Source organism: Ambystoma mexicanum, chromosome 6q (assembly GCF_040938575.1).
Source record: "Ambystoma mexicanum isolate Mex_15411 chromosome 6q, UKY_AmexF1_1, whole genome shotgun sequence".
Taxonomy (NCBI): domain Eukaryota; kingdom Metazoa; phylum Chordata; class Amphibia; order Caudata; family Ambystomatidae; genus Ambystoma; species Ambystoma mexicanum.
The window spans coordinates 614285336-614306581 of NC_090937.1; the positions used below are offsets into that span (position 1 = coordinate 614285336).

At 43.6% G+C, this 21246-nt stretch overlaps 1 protein-coding gene across 4 annotated transcripts in view; it reads left to right on the plus strand.

The window, feature by feature from the left end:
• The window catches only part of LOC138516177 (cilia- and flagella-associated protein 337-like), a 716411-nt gene extending 695404 nt beyond the window's left edge, over positions 1-21007 (plus strand). For all 4 annotated transcript variants that reach the window (XM_069631108.1, XM_069631107.1, XM_069631105.1 and 1 more), the window contains exons 24-26: positions 8722-8885; positions 13138-13229; positions 20682-21007. In XM_069631108.1, the coding sequence (XP_069487209.1) occupies positions 8722-8885; positions 13138-13229; positions 20682-20844 (419 nt within the window). In that variant the 3' untranslated portion in view covers positions 20845-21007. The remainder of the gene's footprint in view (positions 1-8721; positions 8886-13137; positions 13230-20681) is intronic.
• Positions 21008-21246: the final 239 nt, after the last annotated feature.

Sequence of the window (21246 nt, forward strand, 5' to 3'; positions counted from 1 at the left end):
CTTGGGGGCCGTAGCCTTTCCAGTCAATTAGGTAGAATAGTTTAGATTTGGAGATCTTGGAGTCCAGAATGCTTTTAACTTCAAACTCGAGTTCTCCATCAACTAGGATAGGTTTTGGAGATTTGGTTAGTCGGGTTTGAGGTTGCACGGGTTTTAATAGAGAGACGTGGAAGACCGGATGTATCTTCATGTGCGGGGGCAAGTCCAACTTGACCGCTACTGGGTTTACTATGGTAGTGATGGAATAGGGACCAAGGTATCTTGGGTTGAATGTGCGTGGCCCTTTTAGAGATAGATATTTGGTGGATAACCAGACTTGATCCCCTACTTGATAGTGAGGGGCTTCCTTCCGATGTTGATCTGCTCCTTTCTTGTATTGTTCTTTAGCCCTTTGAAGGTGAGAAACAGCTTCCTTAAAGGCTTGGGTGATTGTAGAATGCAGGTAGTCTACTGCTGGTGTTTCAAGATCTTGGAGGGGATCCAACTCCGAGGTTCGAGGGTGACTGCCGTACAAAAGAAAAAACGGGGTTTTCCCAGTTCCCGAATGGACAGAGTTATTGTAGGCATATTCGGCTATCCAAAGGATATCTTTCCAAGTTTTTTCAGTTTGTTGCAGCATGCAGCGTAAATACTGTTCCAGAGTTTGATTGGTCCTCTCGGTTTGTCCGTCGGTCTGAGGGTGGTGACTGGTCGATAGTCTCACATCAATTTGAGCCGACCGACAGCAACTTCGCCAAAAATGAGAAATAAATTGACTACCTCGATCCGAAATTAGAACCGAAGGAAAACCGTGCAGTCGGACGATGTTTTCGAGAAATTCTCGGGCCAGAGTTGCTGCTGTTGGCAAGCCTTTGAGCGGAATGAAATGCGCCATCTTGGAGAATAAGTCCACGATTACTAGAATCGTATTGTATCCGGAGCATGGAGGTAGATCGGTGATGAAGTCCATAGAAAGCGTATGCCAAGGGCGAGGTGGGATGTCAATAGGGCGTAAGAGGCCTGCTGGTCTTTCCTTTTGACTCTTGTTTTGGGCGCATACTCCACAGGACATTATAAAGTCTCTGATATCTTTCTTCCAAGACGGCCACCAGAAGTAGCGCTTGATCTTTTCTGAGGTCTTGGCCATACCGGGATGACCTTCCATTAAAGAGTCGTGATAACAAGAGATTACTTTTTTCTGTAAATCTGTGCTGGGTAGGTATAATCGTTCTTGGAAATACAATAAGTTGTCCTTTACTGCAAAGTCCTTTCCCTGCAGATGCCAATTCTGTATGTCTGCTGGAGTTACAAGTTGCCTGGCTTTATCCTTAACTTCCTCTATGGATTCGGTGGCGATGACACCCAGAATTCTTTGTTCGGGAATGATTGGTACAGGTTTGGGGTTGATCAAGTGTTCTTCCACTCCCATCCGAGAAAGGGCATCAGCTTTACCGTTCTTTGTACCAGGTCGATAGGTAATTATGAAGTCAAACTCGGCAAAGAATAATGCCCAACGGAGTTGTCTAGAGGATTGGGCTTTTGCGGTTTTCAAATATTGAAGGTTTCGGTGATCCGTAATCACAGTAATGTTGTGTCGGGCCCCCAGCAGGTAATGCCGCCAAGCCTTAAAGGCAGACTTGATATCCAGAAGTTCCTTGTCAGTAATCGTGTAATTGATTTCAGGAGGCGAGAATTTGCGGGACCAAAATGCCACGGGATGCAACTGATTGGTTACCGGGTCCTTTTGTGATAGAACTGCCCCCATGGCAAGGCTTGAAGCATCAGTTTCCACGATGTAGGGGAGTTCGGGGCGAGGGTGTTTTAAGATTGGTGCAGAGATAAATTTAGTCTTCAAATCCTGGAAAGCTTGTTCCGCCTCGGTAGACCATTCAAAACGTTTGTTTTTCTTTAACAAGGCAGTGATGGGCTGGACTATTCGAGAGAATTCGGGGATAAACCTGCGGTAAAAGTTAGCGAAGCCTAACATGCTTTGCACACCTTTTACGGAGGATGGTGATGGCCATTTGAGAACTGCATCGACCTTCTTCGAATCCATACGCACTCCGCCAGGTGATAATATGAATCCCAAGAATTCAACTTCAGTCACGTTGAAAACACATTTTTCCAACTTAGCGAAAAGTTTGTGTTGACGCAATCTTTCGAGGACCATTTTCACGTGTTTCCGATGTTCAGATTCCGATGAAGAATAAACGAGGATGTCGTCAATGTAAACAACACATACATCTATGAGCTCTCTGAGGACATCGTTCATAAAATATTGAAAGGCGGCCGGGGCATTGCAAAGTCCGAAGGGCATGACCTGATATTCAAATAGTCCATACTTGGTGCGGAAGGCCGTCTTCCATTCATCGCCCTCTTTTACTCGTACCAAGTGGTAAGCTCCTCTAAGATCCAGCTTTGTATATATGCATGCTTTTCTGACTTAGTCCAGGAGTTCAGGGATCAAAGGTAACGGATATCTATTCTTAACGGTGATCTGGTTCAGGGAGCGATAATCGATACAAGTTCTAAGGTCTCCTTCCTTTTTTGGAACAAAGAACAAAGCTGAAGAAGCAGGGGACTTGGAAGGACGAATAAACCCATTTGCCAGGTATTGATCCAGGTATTGTCGAAGGTGAAGGTTCTCAGGCTCGGTGAGGGCATAAATTCTACTACAAGGAGGAGTAGGCGGTTTGGAAAATACTCGAGCATCAAACTTGGAACGATCGGCCTTCCTGTTCTGCAGCCTGTGATCTATTTGAACGACCAAGTCTATATAATCCGAACAGTCTTGTGGGGGATTCACTACTTGGGCTAAAACGTCTTTGAGCTCTCCACGTAGACCTCTATAAAACAGCGTAATCCTTTTGTCCTCAGGCCATTGAGTTTCCACTATTAGTCTATTGAAAGATGCAATATAAGCCAAAAGGTCTTGATTACCCTGTCGCAACGAAAGAAGCTCATTGTCCAAGGCCTGCCCCTGTGAATGTCTTGCGAACAGTTTTTCCATACTAAGCTGAAAGGCTTGAAAATCATGGAGAACCGGATCATCTTGATTAACTAGAGGGATCGACCAGTCTGCCGCATTGCCACTAAGGTACGAAAGTACAAAAGCTACTTTTGCTTGATCAGTTGGAAAGGCTGCTGGCCGGCATAAGAAGTGCAACCGGCACTGATTGATAAATACTGCAAACCTCTTTGGGTCACCAGAAAATCGTTCGGCAGAGTCAGAGGTACATTCCCAGGTAGGTTGATCTGCACTGGATTCATAGAGGATGTTGAAGGAAGATTTGCCCCTGATGCGGGTAACGGGGTCTGTCCGGCTTGTGACTGTAGCACTTGTCTAGCAAGATTGTCTGTTCTCTCCTTGGAAATAATTAGTTCCCTTCTTAGAGCATTTGTTTCCTGACGAGCTGCATGCACTTCTGCCCTTAGTTCCTCAAGTAACCGGGCTAGGGGGTCAGTATCCGAGGTTTCCATAGCGCCTGGGCGAGAGTTTTGCGGTGGCTTTGCGTTCTGTAACGCTCACCTGATTCTCGCAGAGGCGCCGGTCTTGACTGGGCGACTACCGTATCTCCAAAGGTGATGTGTAGCACCCGGTTGGCTCTTGGGCTGGACCTCTGTGCACTGTATGCCTGACGTGTAGAGTAAGATTTCTGCAGATAGAAAATATGGGGTTAATGAACTGGGGTTATTGGGGTGTCCCTATCTCTTTCCTCTTCTCCTCTCCTGTAGACCCCCAAAGGTTAACGCTCTCACCTTAGGTAAGTGAATGCCGAGCTCTCCATCTGCCTCGGGGCAGGGTGCTGTAACCAGTTTCTTCACTGGATAGGTAGCGCAGGCCTCTTGACTTCAGAGGACTGCTGTCCGTCGTTTACTGCACGAACTGTAAGTTTCGAGTCATTCAAATGTCTTTAAAGTCTTTAGTAATGATGTCTCTTGTTTTGCAGGGTTCCGGCGATGGCGGATGACGGGCTGAAGTGAGTTGAAGATGGAGCCCGTGTGATGAATAGAAGCGCCTGGAAGCACGTAAGTAAGCGCTTGTTGCCTGCTTCACGATGCGCTCTAACTGTCTTTTTATTTTGCAGGTACGAGTTCAGAGCGGCTGCAGGGTGCCGGAATACCCACTGGATTAGATGTGGAAAGGAGTAATGGCACGTGAGTATTAAAGTTCCCCAATGTCTTTAAACGCACCTTGTTTTGTCTTTCAGATGCGGGATGCAGCGCCGAAGGCCTCCGGAGCGTGCAAAGAGTTGGTAAGCTTTTGTTTTTCAGATGCCGGAATGCAGTGTGAAGACCTCCGGAGCGCACGAAGAGTAGGTAAGCCTTTGCCTTTCAGATGCCGGAATGCTAACCTGTTCTTTCTTGTCTTTATAGGTGTTGCTGAAGACTGGATTCAGGATGGTAAGCCTTTGCATTTCAGATGCCGGAATGCTAACCTGTTCTTTCTTGTCTTTATAGGTGTTGCTGAAGACTGGATTCAGGATGGTAAGCCTTTTTCCTTAGGCCCAGGACCGGATGCAGAAGACACGATGAGCGTTCTGCTGCAGAGGTTGCAGAATAACGCAAAGCAAGATTCATCCACCGGGTGTGGTTTAAATAGCCTCCTGTAGTGCTTCGGTGTCTCCTTCCACAGCCACGCCTAGGTAAGAAAAGAGTTCCTGCTTTCCAGAAGAGTTCCAGTGTTCTGAATCTAGGGAGTGGCTCCAGCCCCACCCAACAGGAAAAGTAGTTCCAAACAGAAGGGGATCAGAGGCTCAACTGGCAGGCAAGTAAGCAGCATGGTCTGCTGCAGGTAAGTCCACCCAAGCATTATGAGCCCGGCGCTTCCAGCGCTGGGACTGGGCATATTTATGAGCCTGGTGCCACTGGCGCCAGGACTGGGTCCAAAAGGTCCCAATTGGGACTGGTTGGCACTCGGAACCTGGGTTATGGATCTGCTTCCAAGGGAGTTGGGAAAACCCTGACCTTTTGGAAGCAGAGATCATGACAACGTGTTATCTTTGGCACATACTGGTCCATCTGTGCTGAATATTTGCCACACTAAAAATATTTTATTGCCACTGTGAAACTAAATATGCTGCATCACAATACGACAAGTGCCCCAAAAGTGCATTCAGGGTTTATTTTGATCAAAGACTTTTTTTAAAAAAACTGAATGTTTGGGACAGCTATAAGGACGGTGGTGATAGTGCCTTTGAGCGCATTCTAAGAGCTATGAAACATATTTTAACCGGCCTGGCCAATGGCCTGACTCATATCAACTCTCATCCTTTGTGCAAATAAATCTCAGCTATACCATTTGCGCAACATGTGTGATCTTTGGTGCATGCAGATCCCTCTGTGCTGATTATTTTACACAGTAAAATCTATCATCTTTATCGGCACTTTGAAACTAAAACAATGCATTGTGCGCGTGCATATATGCTGCATCACAAAAAGTCAAGTGTACCAAAAGTGCAATTAGGGTTTAACACATGCACACACAAACACACACAGAAATATAATCCGATTCTACCAACACATCTGCCTTATCCTGGCTGACATGCAAAACCACAGAGCATTCTAAGCAAAAACGTGACATTTAAAAACACGTCATTAAAAGCACACCGCTATTTGAAAATGCACTGAGTAGTTCCTTGGAGTGCCTCCCCACCCCCGGCCTGTCTCAAAAAGGGCCTGACTATCAACAAATACAGTGAAAAAAAACTTCATCAATCCTTAAATAAAACCACATACATTGTACATTTTTAGAAAAATACAAAAACAATACATTAAAGCAAATTTCTTAAAATATCCCCAAGCTCACCTTTTTAATGTCGTTGAAACCAACTCTGAATAAAATATCAGGCCCAGTTTCCAATTAAAATGTTTTGCCAGGGGTCTCCCAGTGTCCACAGACCTGCGATCAAATCCAGCTAAAAAGCATGGTCCCCCGCAGAGTTGCAATCAGTTGTTCCAATTCAATTAGTGTCAGGGGATCATGAGGCCAGCACTCTGGCATTGGGGTTGACAGTCCCCCTGCTGGCATCAGACCCCCCTTTTAAGGGGTGAAAACACAACCGCTCCCTCAGCAGTTTTCTTATCAACACATACAGATTTCCTGAACTCATGCATTTTGTGCCTACTTGGAAAATGGGGTTTGTAACAATCTAATTTTAGCTGTTTCCTGGGTCAAGCGCTACTTTTCTTAACACACAAGGGCTTCTTGAACCCATGTGCGAAGGATTTTGGAACAATCACATTTTAGCTGTTTCCTGGGTCGAGAGACACTTTTCTTATAAAAAAAAACACAGCATTCTTTTTCCTGCATACTCAAATTAAGCTCAGCCTGCAGATGTTTCCCTGTGCCAGCATTGCGTCATAAGTTAAAAATAGCCTTGGTGCCTGTCATTGGGTCTAGTTGATAAACAAATGTCCTTGTCTATTTCCCTGGGTGTGTTTACACAACTGTCACAGTATTCCGGCAAGCTAAATATAAAGCCCCATCTGTGTTTCCTGCTGCCCGCACGAGCCTTGGTGTGAGTCACCAGAATTGCTGGGATTCCTGGCATTCCATTGTGTATTAATCATCTGTGGTTGAGCAGTACAAAACCCCCTCCCACTGCAGTTTCCTGGTCACACCCTGTTTGCTGGGACACAGAGCTGCCAAGGGACACATGCAGGCTGCACGTGAGATGCTGTAGTTTCAATAAAAACAATATTTTGACTTTTGTACGGGCTCTGGGAAACACGCATATGTTTATCAAAATGTTGGGGAACTTTAGATAAAAAGGTTATATTCATTTAAAATTTTAAAAATATCAATTTGTATATACGTTACTATATAAAAATTAGAATTTTAATATGACTTTTTATATACATTTCTATAAAAAAGATTATTTTTTATATACATTTTTATATCAGAAATATTTATTTTTGTAATAATTTTTATATACATTTTAAAAAAATATCAAAATTGTTTGGCATCATTTTCCACTTCCTATCACATCGTGTCGGAGCACCTCTGTGACATCATCACCGCGTCACTCTGCAAAACCCCAGATTCACAGTCCCTGTTTTCAGAGCTCACTTGACTCTTGGTGCTCGACCAAGCAACATCGTCGACCACTGCTCCCATCTTTATATAGATTTTTTTAGAAAAATGTATATTCACTTGATATCAAAACTAATATAAATTATACACTCTTTATATCAAATATATTTTTGATATAAAAATAACACATTTTTTTAATATCATTATTATCAAATTTCTATTAAGTTTATATCAAAGCATAGTAAAGGGAGACGGACCAAGACCGGAAACAGGGGGCGTGAATATCTGTCAACATTTTGATGGAGCCAAAAGAGGGCCCCTTCTACTAATTGCATATCTAGAGCTCACGCTGAAACGGGGACAACGAGTGTGGTATCTGCTGAAGACTAACGGCATATGTCTTCAAAACAACTAAGGTTGAAGAACTTGGCAGGTACCATCACGTTTGGTCCGACCTTATCAGGTTCACTAACATTCACAACTCCTTTGACACTCTGGGGTGGCAATGTGTTAAAGTAGCACTAAAGAATTTGAGTAGAGTGTTTGAGGGCATCATTTGAAATCACTTGAACATTTTAAATCTAGGTTTGGGGTTTTATCAAGTATGTGTAGCATCCTGATCTTATGTTAACTAACGTACTGACCTGTCTCTAGCAGGACCATCCAATTTTGGACAAACCCATGGCTGTGCCTCCTCATATACTTTCATTTATGTGTAGAATATTTGATCCATGACCTGCAAACCGTCCTAATTCAAAGATTGGCATGTTGGACTGGTTTTCTGGCTACAAAACAAATCTGGGGGGACTAATGTGCTCAGTTAAGCAGAATTATTCTGGTTATAGCATTCACTGAGCTATTCCTACAGAGATTATGGAGAGACAGTGAAGCACCTTAAGTGAATAATTGAAAAAGTAAACTTTATACGTACTGTTACTATGAAAATACATTTGGGTTTGAGAGAAGAAATGCCACCATTATCTAAGTGACCCTCTCTTTATCTTCAAGTTTCAGAATGTTTCAATTAAATCAAATGTAATTCTTGATTTTGTTCATTTCTTTTTTGTAGAGTAGTTGGTGCATTTATTGAATTTGATTTACACAGGAGGGTTATTTTTTATAGACGATACAAAATTACTTTTAGAGTATACATTGTAATGAGGAGAAGAGATACAAGTCATGACTTTTGCTGAGGACGTATGGTTTGATGTAGGTACTTTATAATCTTAAAGTAATTTCACTAAAACAGCATGTTTTAACAAAATGACTATTCGGTCTATATAGGATATCCTTGTCCTTGTTAATCTTTCCATACACCTTCTTGCACTGGCAGATTAATCACTCAATATTCTTTGAAACACTGGTGCAGTGTTTATTTTTTCAGAAACATATCGTCATAAAATGCTGAAACTTAGCTCACATGTTGTTGATCTACGGCGGGCCAAAAGATGAACATGAAAGCAAATGAATTCATTTGACTAAAAAAGTTAAATTAAAACTATAAAAGATTTTTCATCACTTGCATCATGAGAAATCCAGCTGGGGAGGTTTTGTGAGAACAGTCGTGCTGTCTGTTTATCCACTTTTGACAAGCTCTGCAGACACTAAACCTTAATCAGGGTACGCATGTATAAATTAAAGAGTACGCAAAAGGTTCTGAAGAACTCACAGAAAAAATAATAGCATTTTGCCTTTCGTTTTGTTAGGAACATTTGGTGAGAATGAGCCCTGGAACATCAAAGAGAAAGGCTCCTGGAGGGGGCAAAGCAGCCAACACCACCCGGATTCTCAGGAGATGACTTCAAAGCTTGTCTCAGGAGCAAACCTTTGTCCCGAGGATGGAAGCGAACATGAAAACAGCAGTACAGAGGTGAGTGCCATACAATGCATGTTTCTGAGAATCTTTTTAGCAGAGCACACTAATCGAGCAATCAAATTAGTTCAGCTCAAAGGTTTATTTGGAATATCCTTCCATCAACAAATTCCATACAATAATCCCAAACAAATTCTATCTAAAAATGCAACATAAAATTATTTGCCTACTACTAAAAACAGTTTGAATATATTCCACCACATCGTGCATAAAAACAGGGTCAATGGAATTTAGATTAGCTGGTACTGGCCACCCTGTCATATCTTTGTACCGGTCGTTATGTACACACGCATACTAGCACTTCTCAAATGTTCCCATACCTGGACTTTGGTCCCCTGAGGGTGTTCAACCTACAGCGCTTTGTGACCATAGCAATGGTGAAAGCCCAACATGAGGATTTTTTAGTGGTATCCAACCAAGCTATGCAAACCTTCAGAGTCAACACGTTTAACCTGGTCATCAGCATAATCCGCCTTTCCTCCGAAGCCTTAATTTTGATTATACCCTTTAGGGGTTCAGCTCCTGGATACTTCTATGCCATTTCCAAGAGGATAAATACTCGCTACGGCTCCAGGCTTCTCTGAGCTCTAGTTCTTTTGCCCTACCTTTCATCAGTGCTTTGCACTGACCTGCGTGCGGATAGACTGGAGAGGGCTATGATATTCCCTGTATTGTTTTTTCACGATTGGTGCTAGACTGTAATCAAGGATAAGCAGTGGTCGAAGTGTACGAAAAGAAGCAGTGGAGCTAGGTTTCCTGCTGGCTTGCCCCCACTCCCCACAAATCCCATCACCACGCCCCCCCCCCACGTGCAATCCAAACCCCCAAACAAGCTCACCTGTTTAAGGAAATGTTCAGTGCAGTGCACTGAACTGCAAGTTTCAACTTCATCCTATACTTTTATTTTAAAACTAAACCATTGTGGAACTGTTTCTTTTTTTAAGTAAAAATATAGGAACAGTAACATTTTAGTTTTTTTTAATTGTATACATGCACTTTATAGGTTGTTTTTTTGTAAATGGTAATATTCTGTACGTGATTTATTAATTCTATTTATTAAAATAATGTGTTACCATTAATCAAACACTAGTAAGATCTATGGGTTAGTGCCTTAGGGTTCATTTGCTTTTCCCAAGACACATTTTTCAATAGGTTGGTCGGTTTTTTCATAAAAGGATAATTATTCGGTTGTTCCCCTTTAATTTGATCCGTGTGCATAAAACTGAGGGCAGCTTTCTCGGTTTTATTTGAATTCACCAGAAGGACTGTCTCCCTTACTTTTAGTAATCAGTTGTCATTCATGTGCCCATTGACCGGCACTAGTCTAATTCCATTCTCAATCTACTGTTGCCCAAGTGCTCCGTGCCCCCAAACTGCAAAGAATGAGACGATCGGAAGGAGGGATGCAACCTGAGCACCTGAGTCTGCAGGTGGAAGCTGTTCAAGGTGACAGCACCGCAGCTGCGAGGAGACGTGTGTGATGGTAAATCATTGTAACCTGTGTATGAAGCCTGCCCAATAACGGAATATGCACCTTCGACTAATCACCGGGGTATCGGATCAATAATCACGCTTCGAAAACAGCATAAACTGATGGGGGTCCAAAAGAGCAAGCCCTGTCCTACGCGAGTGCAGGAGAACTCCAGTAGCTTGGCCACTGACAATGAATTGGAGCAAAATGCAAGGGAACAGAATTAAATATTCGCTGAAATTATGTGCATGGTTCTTAGGGGAGCTGGACATTAAAACCCATCTGGCAGATGACAAACCAATAGCAGGCAGTAATTTGGCTCCTCTGCGTGGATAGAATACATCATAAGCATGCATGTCCATCCCACCCTCTTATGATTCTGTGAACATGCTCTGAAGTGAACAGCGCCTACAGTGCACATGCTTGGTGTTAGGGTTCTGCAGATGATGACTGCCATGTTAGTAGACCGGAAGACACCAGTAGTAACAATAATTCGGGACCCCACAACTGCACGGCTGCAACCCTTAGCAGCAATGCAGTTCTGCTGACTCCTGCGCCTTAATCAATGGCAAAGTCAGAGTTGGCAGTGAGAGGTAGGCGTTGGGAACCTGGCATCATGTGTCCAAAGTATCATTCCAATATTAAAGGCAACTTTGCCCAGGTGGAAGGTATCTTGAGCGATCAGGCTGCTGGTCACACCCAGATATTTGGAACATATATGTTAATTCTGTAAGAATGCCAGTCAACTGCTTTGCAAGAAAAGATTGCCACGTGTCCAGCTTTGCTGCAATGCATGTCAATTGAGGGAAAGACATCCATTAAAATGTCTAATTTTTACAGAAGAAACGGAGCACGTGGGAGCTAAAGATTGTGTGTGTATTTTTGTACCTTCTGTAGTAGGGCCACACCCAGTTACTATTAGCACGTGACAGTCTCATATTAAAAGCAGCAGTCACAGTATTAATGTGTGACCAGAGGTGAGTTGTTGGGGTACCTTGGGCAATCTTTCTGGGTAGACTCAGAATAGGTAGGTACCGGGTCAGAGAATAAAAAGCCGAGTACTCCTAAATATCTCAAGAAGTGTTCAAAGAACCATGGAAATGAAAAGTCAAAAGGCCAATAATATAAACGTACTTGTTTCCGACGCCCCCCACTGTAAGTTTTGCACTCTCTGAGAATGACGTCTCAAAGCAGATTGCATGGTTTCTAAACGCTCTCCCTCCCTATGCGCCAAAAAGGGGGCTGCTAATAAATTAGCAAGCTTGCTCCACCGAGAGGAATAAAGACGTCAGCGCCTTCCTGGATAAAAAGCCAAGAAGCCCATCCCAGGAGTAATGGGGGATCCTGAGAGGTAACTGTGTTCCCAGTCTTGAGTTTCCTCTAACACTGCCCCAAAAATATCCTGTGAACGCTACATTTCAGAGAGGCTATTCCTCGATGCCCTCAAGACCGCTAAGTTGAGTGAATCCTTATAAGTTAAAAAATGCTGATGTTAAAGTGCCAGCGGAACCTTAACTCCCCCGTCTGGGTACTGACATGGCTTGAAATTACCTCACAAGTTCTCCAATGACATCATTAGTGAAATCATTATCTAAGCGAGTATGCAGCACAATTCTAAGCTTTGGACAGTCTAGCTGCACACATACGGTTGCCCCTACTCTCTCACACTCTGCAGACTACCTTTCAGCACCCTTGCACTACTCTAAGACACACTGCACAACACCTCTGCCATAAGAATGCCGCTATCCCCCTTGATAACATTCTGTATAGCTGCACCCATAATGAACCTCCTGCTCTTGCATACTCTCCAGACTACCTCTCAGCACCCATCCGCATGCCAGCTCGACATGAGTCTCTAGCAGGGGACTCCCCCCCACCCTGCCTACCTTCATATTGGCTAAAATTCACACATCCATGCTATACCTCTCTGACGAATTTCCTATACCTGATCTTCAGTCCCCCAAGGGTGTTCAACCTACAGCAGCGCCTTTGAACCATACCAATGGTGAAAGGCGCTATGCAAATGACTGATGATGGTGATTACATCATATTAAAACCCAGGATTGTATTACAGATTAGATCAGCTCCAGTATTACACCAGCAGTGATATTAGATAGTGGAGGCCTTGTGATGTTATCTTATGGACATCTTCCTTAATGACATCATGTAAACCTTGATAGAAAAAAAAATACATTACGGACCCTACTTGCAAATAATTGCATCTGTATGGGTCTGGCAGTCTTATGAACATTAGATGACCTACTCAATTGATCACTAGCGACATATGTCAATTTCACACTGGCAGTCTGCCATTTCACACTGCAATTTCACACTATGCACATGTAAGGGACATAAGGCAGACCTTACCATCCCCCCATGCAGTATTCTGAGAAGTCTCAAACTATTGGCACTCTACCACTGCTAGAGTTGTAAAGTAATAGCAAATGTAAAGGTGTACCCAAGTAATGCATGCTGTAATTCTTAAATGCATTGTAAAAATGCATTTCCATCCCTACATGAAGGATGGCAATGCGTGGGATATCAGAAGTTTGCCCCCTGCTTGTCTGATTGGCAAACGGATGAAAAGACGTTTGATGAAGTAGGGAAATATATTTTTTCTTAATCTTTTGATCAGATGTATTCATGTGAAGAGTCCAACCAATAATCATGAAGTAATTGTTGCATGTGGAATTTTTGCATATAGATATCAGTCGATAAAGCCTGTTTGGACCATTAATGCGTTACTCACAATGGCACCGTTTGTTTCTTTCTTTCCAGACTGGAACTCAGATGCTAGATCCACTGGCCTCCTTAAATGATGAAGATATTGCAGAAGAACTGAAAGATGGCGGTCCAAAGACAGCCTACAGGTACTCTTCATTGCTGACCAAATAATACTTAGATAAGAAAACAATGTCCTGAACACCTGGGACATACGATCTAGAGGTTTATGTTCTGTTTGTTTATTCTGCGCATCACTGCTGTGCGCATGGCCTCCAGGTTCTCGCATGGCTATGTAAGGTAAAGTGGGATGGTTAAGGTGGAAATAGGGATAAGATGGGTGTTGTGCTCAGCTGTTGATGTGTGCGGAACCTGGGGTAACTGGCCTCCGTGCTGGTATGCTTCCTTGGTGTGTTTTTGTTTTGAGCACTGGGGTTTATTGGGTCCGGATGGGGTTCGCCAGTGTCTGGATAGTTGTGTGTTTGCGGCTTATGATTTGGCTTGGGAAAGATGTGCAGTTTAGAGGGTTTGGTGTGTGGCTTTTCTAGCCATCTGGGGCGTGTGTGTGGTGAGGTGAGGGTGAGAGAGAGATTGTTAGTAGGTTTACGGTATCAGAGTTTTGGATAGGCCCTTGGTACAGAATTATGTGATTTGTTCTTCTTTCTTATTCTTCTCATATTTTACTTTAGGGTATTCACCTTTCTGTGGTTGTAGAGATGTGCTTTTTCAGAAATTCGTGTGGCAGAATTGGCTTTATTCTGGGTGCGGAGGACAGTAATTGGAAGAGAACTGGTATCCTGTTGGTTTTTTATTTCAGGGCTCTAACTTGATCTGATCTGACTGTTTCTTTTGGCTCAGCTGTGGTAGGTCTTATTGGGTTATCTGGGCTTTCTTGACCTGATAATCTTGAGCAGTCCGTTTTGGGAAGGCCATTGTGGAATGGCTTGGGTGTTGTATGAAAAAAATGTCTGACTTTGTTTTCCTTGATACATTGGTGTTGGAAGTTTAATTCATTAGGTTATCCGTATCTTCTCAATCCACTTATTGCTGTGTTGTTTTTCCAAATGCCTTTGCGGGATTGTCCAGGACATTGCATGGAGATGATGTGATGTCTTTGAAATTGTTGATTGCTGTTTGGAAGTAGTTGGTCCCGTCTATCCTGGTAAGTTGAAAAACCAGGTACTTAGCTGTTTCCAAAAAGTCAGGTGGTCCTCCGTCATCCTGACTTCTTTGGGGATCGAGTTTTCTCATAGTGCCCTGTTTCTATGCAGAGGGTGGTACGCAATCTTAGGGTTCTTCTTGGCTGGTATTGGGTGATTTTTGATTGGAGCAACTCAGCACATAGTTCGTGTAGTGCTTCTCAGGGCTGGGGTGATGTGTTCTCTTCTTTTAAGGAGTAGTCTTGCTGCTATGTTTTGGATCCCTTTTAGTTTCATGGTTTGGTCACAGAATTGATTTGACATTCGTAATGTTGATCTTTTATCAACATGTTGTACTTTTAAATATATATATTATTTATTTATTGCATTTAATGGAACACCCAAACCCAAGGGTATCACTGTGTTTGCAGAGGTAAAAGATTTTACAGATAGACATTGAGGTGAGGGGAGCAGGAAGGATGGAAAACTAGGTTCCTAGTCGCATTTGTTAAACAGCCAGGTTTTAACCAGCTTTCCGATGGTCATGTAGGTACATTCACTTCTGATGTTGGGAAGAAAAGAGTTCCAGAGAGATGGAGAAGTGACAAGGAAGCGTGCGCCTCCGGTCTTTTGCAGTTGAATCTGGGGGTGGAAAGAGAGAGGCTGGTAGAGGATTGTAGTGGGCACCCATGGAGTTTTGGGATAATGCAGTTGGTGAGGTAGAGTGGGGCCTCTTTGAAAATGCATCTGTATGCCAACGTCAAAATCTTAAATTTGATGCAAGCTTTGATGGGAAGCCAGTGGACATTACGTCCAGTAGCCGAAATGTGATCTGATCGCCGTAGGCCCATGCCTGCAAGGAGGGCTGCACAGAGGGCATTATTTTGTAAGAGTTGTAGTTTGGCAATGTTTTTTGAGGATGTACTCATGTAGAGGGCATTGCAAAAAATCAAATTTACTGATGATGATGTGTCATGGCCACAGCCCAAGAACACAAAAACCACACCATCTAGTGATGGGGGCAAGGTTTAGGCCAATTTTACCGTAAACAAATGGTTGCAATGACCATTTGTTCTAAAAATGCTACCACCAAAAGTTTGAACCTTTGTTGGTAGCATTGTAAAAAAAAAAAAAAAGGGGGGGCTGCGGGGTTGTCCCCTGCATCGCCTCGCTCACTATACTTTATGGTATAGTGAGCGGGGGTTGCGGGGGATACCCCTGCAGCCTTCTGTTTAAAAAAATAAAATAAAACGGGGGCTGCAGGGGTGTCCCCCGCATCGCCCGGCTCACTATACTTTATGGTATAGTGAGCGGGGCATGCGGGGGACACCCCCGCAGCCTTCTGTTTAAAAAAAGAAAAGAAAAGGACCCTGCGGTGCCGGTTCCCGACCACGGACGTGAAAGGAACTGGTGCTGCAGGAACCCAGTGTGAAGATGAAGGTAAGTGGGGTTTGTTTATGTTGGGGGTGTGGGTGTGCTAAGGGAGTGGGTGGGGGGGTGTGTATTGGGTGTGTTGTGTGGGTATGAGAATGTATGTGTGTTCGCATGAGAAAGGTGCAGACTTTTGGTAGTTCTCACCTTTCTCATGCGAACGATTTACCTGCAGTACTTTGAGCCCCGGCCAAATCACTGATTCGGGGGCAATGGGTCACTTGACTTACTTATGTCCCTTTGGGACCCATAAACACAGGTGCCCTGGCTGGACTCAGTCCTGCGCCTTTGGCACCAGGCTCATATAGAGATGTGAGAAGGAACACTTTATTTCAGTGCAGGAGTGCTTTTATTTTACAAGAACTTTCCAGGAGCTGAAAGCCTTTATTCCAGAGAACTCATGTGCTGACTCATCAGGTGTGGCTCCCTAGGCCTGGTCTTCATGTGCTGACTCATCGGGTGTGGCAGGCAGGCTGAACCTGGTGGGCGTGGCTTCAGAAGCTCAGCTATATAAGCTGCTCCATCCTTAAGGCTGGTGCTTTGCATTGCTGTGCACTCGCGCGCAATGTGACGCTCACCGCCGCTTGGACCAGTTTACTTACCTTTGAAACCAGGCATTCTCCTGCATACTCACCTCCAGGAAACCGGTGCTTCATCGCTTCATCTGCAGACTCATCTCCTGACATCCAGTGATCTTGATCCCGATGCTGCAGTACCGCACTCTGCATCCACAAACTCGGACCCTGTGAAGAAGAAAGAAAAGGTTAGAACATCCGACCTAGGGCCGCGCCGCATTTGAACCCCGCGCGCCCCCTAGTTAACAATTTACCAGCTACTGTACCACTGCAGCTTCGTTCCTCATTCCGTCCGGCTGCCGCCTCGAGCTCCGCAGCTTCTTCCGGGCCGGCAACATCACCTGCAAGGGAAAAAAGCAAAGGAGCAAACATCAAAAGTGGAAAGGACAGCAATACAAGACAACAAACTTTACAATACAATAAAAAGAGACGAGGAAAGACAAAGGCAAACTGGAACACTTAACTGAAGTATAGTGGCTTAGTCGCAGCAGGACTGGACAACTATGTGCAAGGGACCAGTGAAGGAACTCGGTCCAGATCATACAAGTGTCCCTTCCAGAAGCAGCAGGACGGAGTGCTCGCCAAAACTAATCAACAGGTTTAGCGACAACGCATCCCACGGGTACTACGGTTTGGGAGAAGGGGTCTGGAAGGGGATCAGGCGCACAAGCTGGCATACTCACGCCCCCTATTCTCCACGCAGGAACAGTCCTGAGCAGTATCACCTATTACCGCCAGTTACCACATAAGCGCAGAGGGCGAAGTCGGACCCAAGCGACCTCACCCCCGGGAGGGCTGCAACAGTGCCCCAACACCTCAGCTGAGACCAGGTGAGCGTAACATGATGGTTCGTGCGAGAGTGAAGCAGTTTTCTGTGCAGAGGAATTGTATAATCTGAGAGATGAGCTTGGCAATGGAGGTCAAGGAGGCATTGATATGCTTGTTCATAGAAAGGTATGCATCAAGGTGGCTACCTAAGTTTTTAACATGTTTCAAAACTGGAATCGAGGTGCCAATAATAAGGAAGGAGGAGACTGCAGGATCTAAACCTTTGAGGCGGAAAGGGGAGCCCATGATTAGCAACTCAGTTTTATTATCGTTAAGGCACAGTATGATTGGCCATCCAGAATTGGATGATACTGTACACCCTGTTTACAGTTCTTGTGTCGTCGGGGTGGCTTCCGGAGAGAGGGATGAAGATTTGAGTATCATCCACAAAGATGGCGTAGCTAATGCTAAGAGAGTCAAGCAGCTCAAAAAGTGATTTGGTATAAGTGTTGTATAGGGTAAGGGAGAGACAGGAGCCTTGTGGGATTCCTATGGGGACAGTGATTGGTCGGCAGCAGCATCTCCGATCAAGACCCTAGAGGTAAGTTCGCTGAGGAAAGATTTGATCCATGATGTAGCTGAGGTCGAAAATTGGAAGTTTGTGCCAAGGTGGTTGAGGAGCAGATTGTGGTCTACCAGGTCAAACTCTGCAGAGAGGTCAAGCAGAAGGGGCATAGTTGGGTTGACGGAATCTCAGAGGTGATGGGGTGGTAGTTAGTGGGGAGGGTAGGATTGAGGGAAGGCTTCTTGAGGATGTGGGTCAACCAGGCGGCCCTGAGACAAAGGGCACTGTTTTAGTGGGCAAGGAGCCATTAATAAAGTCAGTGATGATGTGGGGAGGATAGTAGCACAGAGCTTGATGATCCAAGCGGGGCAGGTGTCACCCTTGCAGTTGGATGGTTTTAGTGCTAGGATAGTGTTGAGAACTTCTGCTTGGGATACTTGTGAGAAGAAGAAGAGGCTACTCTTAGGGATGGAGGGGGCGGTGGGCCTACTGTATACTCTGAGTATGGCAGTTTAGTTGCCAATTGTGATTTTATTTCTTAAGGAATCATTTTTTTTGGAAAGGCCTGGTTGTATGGTTGAGCACCAGTCCTTATCTGCACAAGGGCGTGGACTGTTAGGGACTCGGTTTTCCAACTTTAAGAATGGCAAAAAGTTATCTGGTGTTCGAGCTGGTGTTAGAGATCTGTGCACTGTAAGAGTTGGCTTTTGATGTAATGAGTGTGTGTTTATAGGAGTTTGTGTGGTTGGTGAGGTTTTCGTGGACAGCCGGGGTGGGATGTATCATCCAGAGGTGTTTGAGTGCTCTTTTTTTGTCTACGGAGGGAAATAAGCTCAAAGCTCTGTGAACCAGGAGTTCCTCGGCTTATGAGGTTTGATTGTTTTAGGTCTAAGTGGGGCATGCTAGTCCATGGCCGTTTGCATGTAGAGTTCAACGAGGAGTTGGTGGTCATTACAGATTGAGGCTGCGGGAGCAAGTAACGTCTGTAGTGTGGGCCCTAGAGTTGATTCGATCAGCTTTCGGGTATTACATATCAGAGTTGGCAGGGTAGTCGGGCTAGATCTTGTCATCTGGTGGGGGAGATAGATATTAAACTCTATCAGGGAATGAACTGACCAGGACACAGGGTTGATTGCTCACATATCGATGAGTGTGTTGGTCGATAAGATACAGTCCAGAATGCACCCTTCATCATGAGTCGGGGGAGAGACATGTTGGAGCATATTCATTTGCGTTGAGTGCTTTAGTCAAGATAGTGGCTTTGGCATCAGAGGGCTCATTGAGGCCCAGGTAGACATCTCCAAGTAAAACAAATGTAGTGGTTGGTTTCATAAGGGGGGTAAGTAGCAAGGGTAAATCCAGCCCTTGGGAGCTACAAGATTTGGGTTGGTGATATAGGAGCAGTATGTTATATGTTGTCTTAGGGTTGGTAGCGAGTTTAGTGAGGATAATTGTGTACCCAGGAATGGGTGGGCTATCAATGATTCTGATGTTAATCATATATAAAAGGTGTGTTGTAAGCCAAAATACATTACAAAAAAATTTCAATCGGCTCTGCTTTGTTTTTTTGCATGATTAGTGGTACAATAGATTTAATGTAAATAATTGAGAATAGTGTTTCTTTGGGGAAAAAAGAGGAATCCGAAATGTTTTTTTAAAATCTTTTTTAAATGTTCTGTCAAAAACATTCCTGAATGCCTTGATAACTTGTTTCAGTATGCAATGGATGATGTTTCGTGGTTGTGTCAAAATATATGATCAAAGAAGAAAGAAGTCTCAGTTAAGACATACATATTGTGTCCCTTTTTTACTACGTCATCCCTAACTGTGGATGAGATTTTGAAGACAGGTGATGCAACAGCTTACATTTGTTACACACAAGGTAAATGCACAAAGCCAAAACACTGCCTCATAATAGAATGCAGCGATCCATTGACTATAATATATTGGCATATGTTGCAGTTCAGAGATGTCTCACACAAGAGAAACATACGCTTAATAGAAAAATGATCTCCGAGCTGACACATTGCATTATTAAGCTTGTCGTACCAATCCTTGATGGCAGCTTTGATAATTCTACTCGAGTGATGATGCAGTGGGCAATGGAAGGCACGCTGCATCATAAATGGCAATCACAAACTGCTTCAACAAAAGCAATGCATGCCACAATCCTCCCAGCCCGACCACCAGCACGTTTGTAGAAAGTCTTGAAAATATTTACACTAGCTTGCAAAATCCCTAAACTGTGAGTACATGCTGATTATCTAAAGCAGTGATTCGTCCACTAAGCTGTATTGCTACTTGCAGAAGCTCAAAGGTGACATACAGAAGGAAAATGCACAATACATTGAAAAACTACCACCAATCTGACACTCCTGTAAATGATACAATTGTCAGGCACGTCCTTCCAGACCCACATGGAGCCTGTAGAAATACTGCTTTGGTTAAGATGCAAAGGGCCAATGAAATATACTCTCAAAAACATGGAGCAGCCGATTGTTAGGCACTAGAAAACAACTCATTATTATATTCCTTACCAGTATTGACGGTGGAAGCCATAGACAACAAAAGGCAAATTCTAATAAAAACGACAAAAAACAAATATAACAGCAATGCAGCACAAAAGTGAAAAATAATCATTGCATCATGCAGCACAGATAACAATATACTAATGAGTCACTGCACAAAAGAGGAACAAACGTCACTGAACCAATCAGAAAAACTGAAAAGTTAGTAAAAGGAACATTCAACAACTCTTCCCCCAAACGTACAAGGTGGTGATATCAACAACAAAATGGCCAACACTATATGAGAGTTTTCACCATGGTGCATTCTTTCGCATCATGTAGCAAGTGATTGTCACCCAGGCCCTTATACAGACTCCAGCAAAACCTCTAGCAGGGAGCTAAAGCTCTTTCTAGATGGACCTAAAAATTCAGAATTTTGCACATGGATTGAAAAATGGTAGGGTCTTTGTCGGAAGGTCTATTATAAAGTTAGCTCATCTTCGAGTGAATAAATGTTAATTCGTTCAGTCTTGAATAACATACAACCAAATTGACATAATCTAATAGCCGTTTTGCCCTTCTCGATAATAAGCATTTTTTTTTCTTCTTCCTTCAGAGCAAAATCTTATAAACTCAAACAGGAAGAACTTCATCACATCTGTGGAAGATTGAATGCATATCAATCTCTCAAACTCTGTGAACTAGTGAATGTTTCACCTGCCATCCGGAAGCCAAACCCTGCGGCAGAACTCAACGACCCATATGATCTTGCCTTCTAACCTGGGAGTCATTACTTTAAAGATACAACTTCAGCCTCAGATGCAGAACATGTAGATGTAATCATGTTTTTCCTAACAAGAAATGTCCAACTCGAGGAATATATTAAAAGCAGGACACAACGATGGCCCAAAAAAGACACACAAATAAATCGTTATTTTTTTATATCTTTCTAGAGTATATGTTTATTTTAATACATTTGGTTACTTTTAACTTATTCAACAGATATTTGTTTGAAAGACATGGTTGAGTGTTCCTGTGCGCAAGGAGCCATGGGTTGTTTTCACCTATGTGATATCGGATATGTAGGAGGGCTCACAGCCCCATTAATTTGGACAGAGAACTCATTTTTGGGAAGCTAAGGGGTACCCCCAATGCAACTGGTGAGTCCCACTGTGTATACA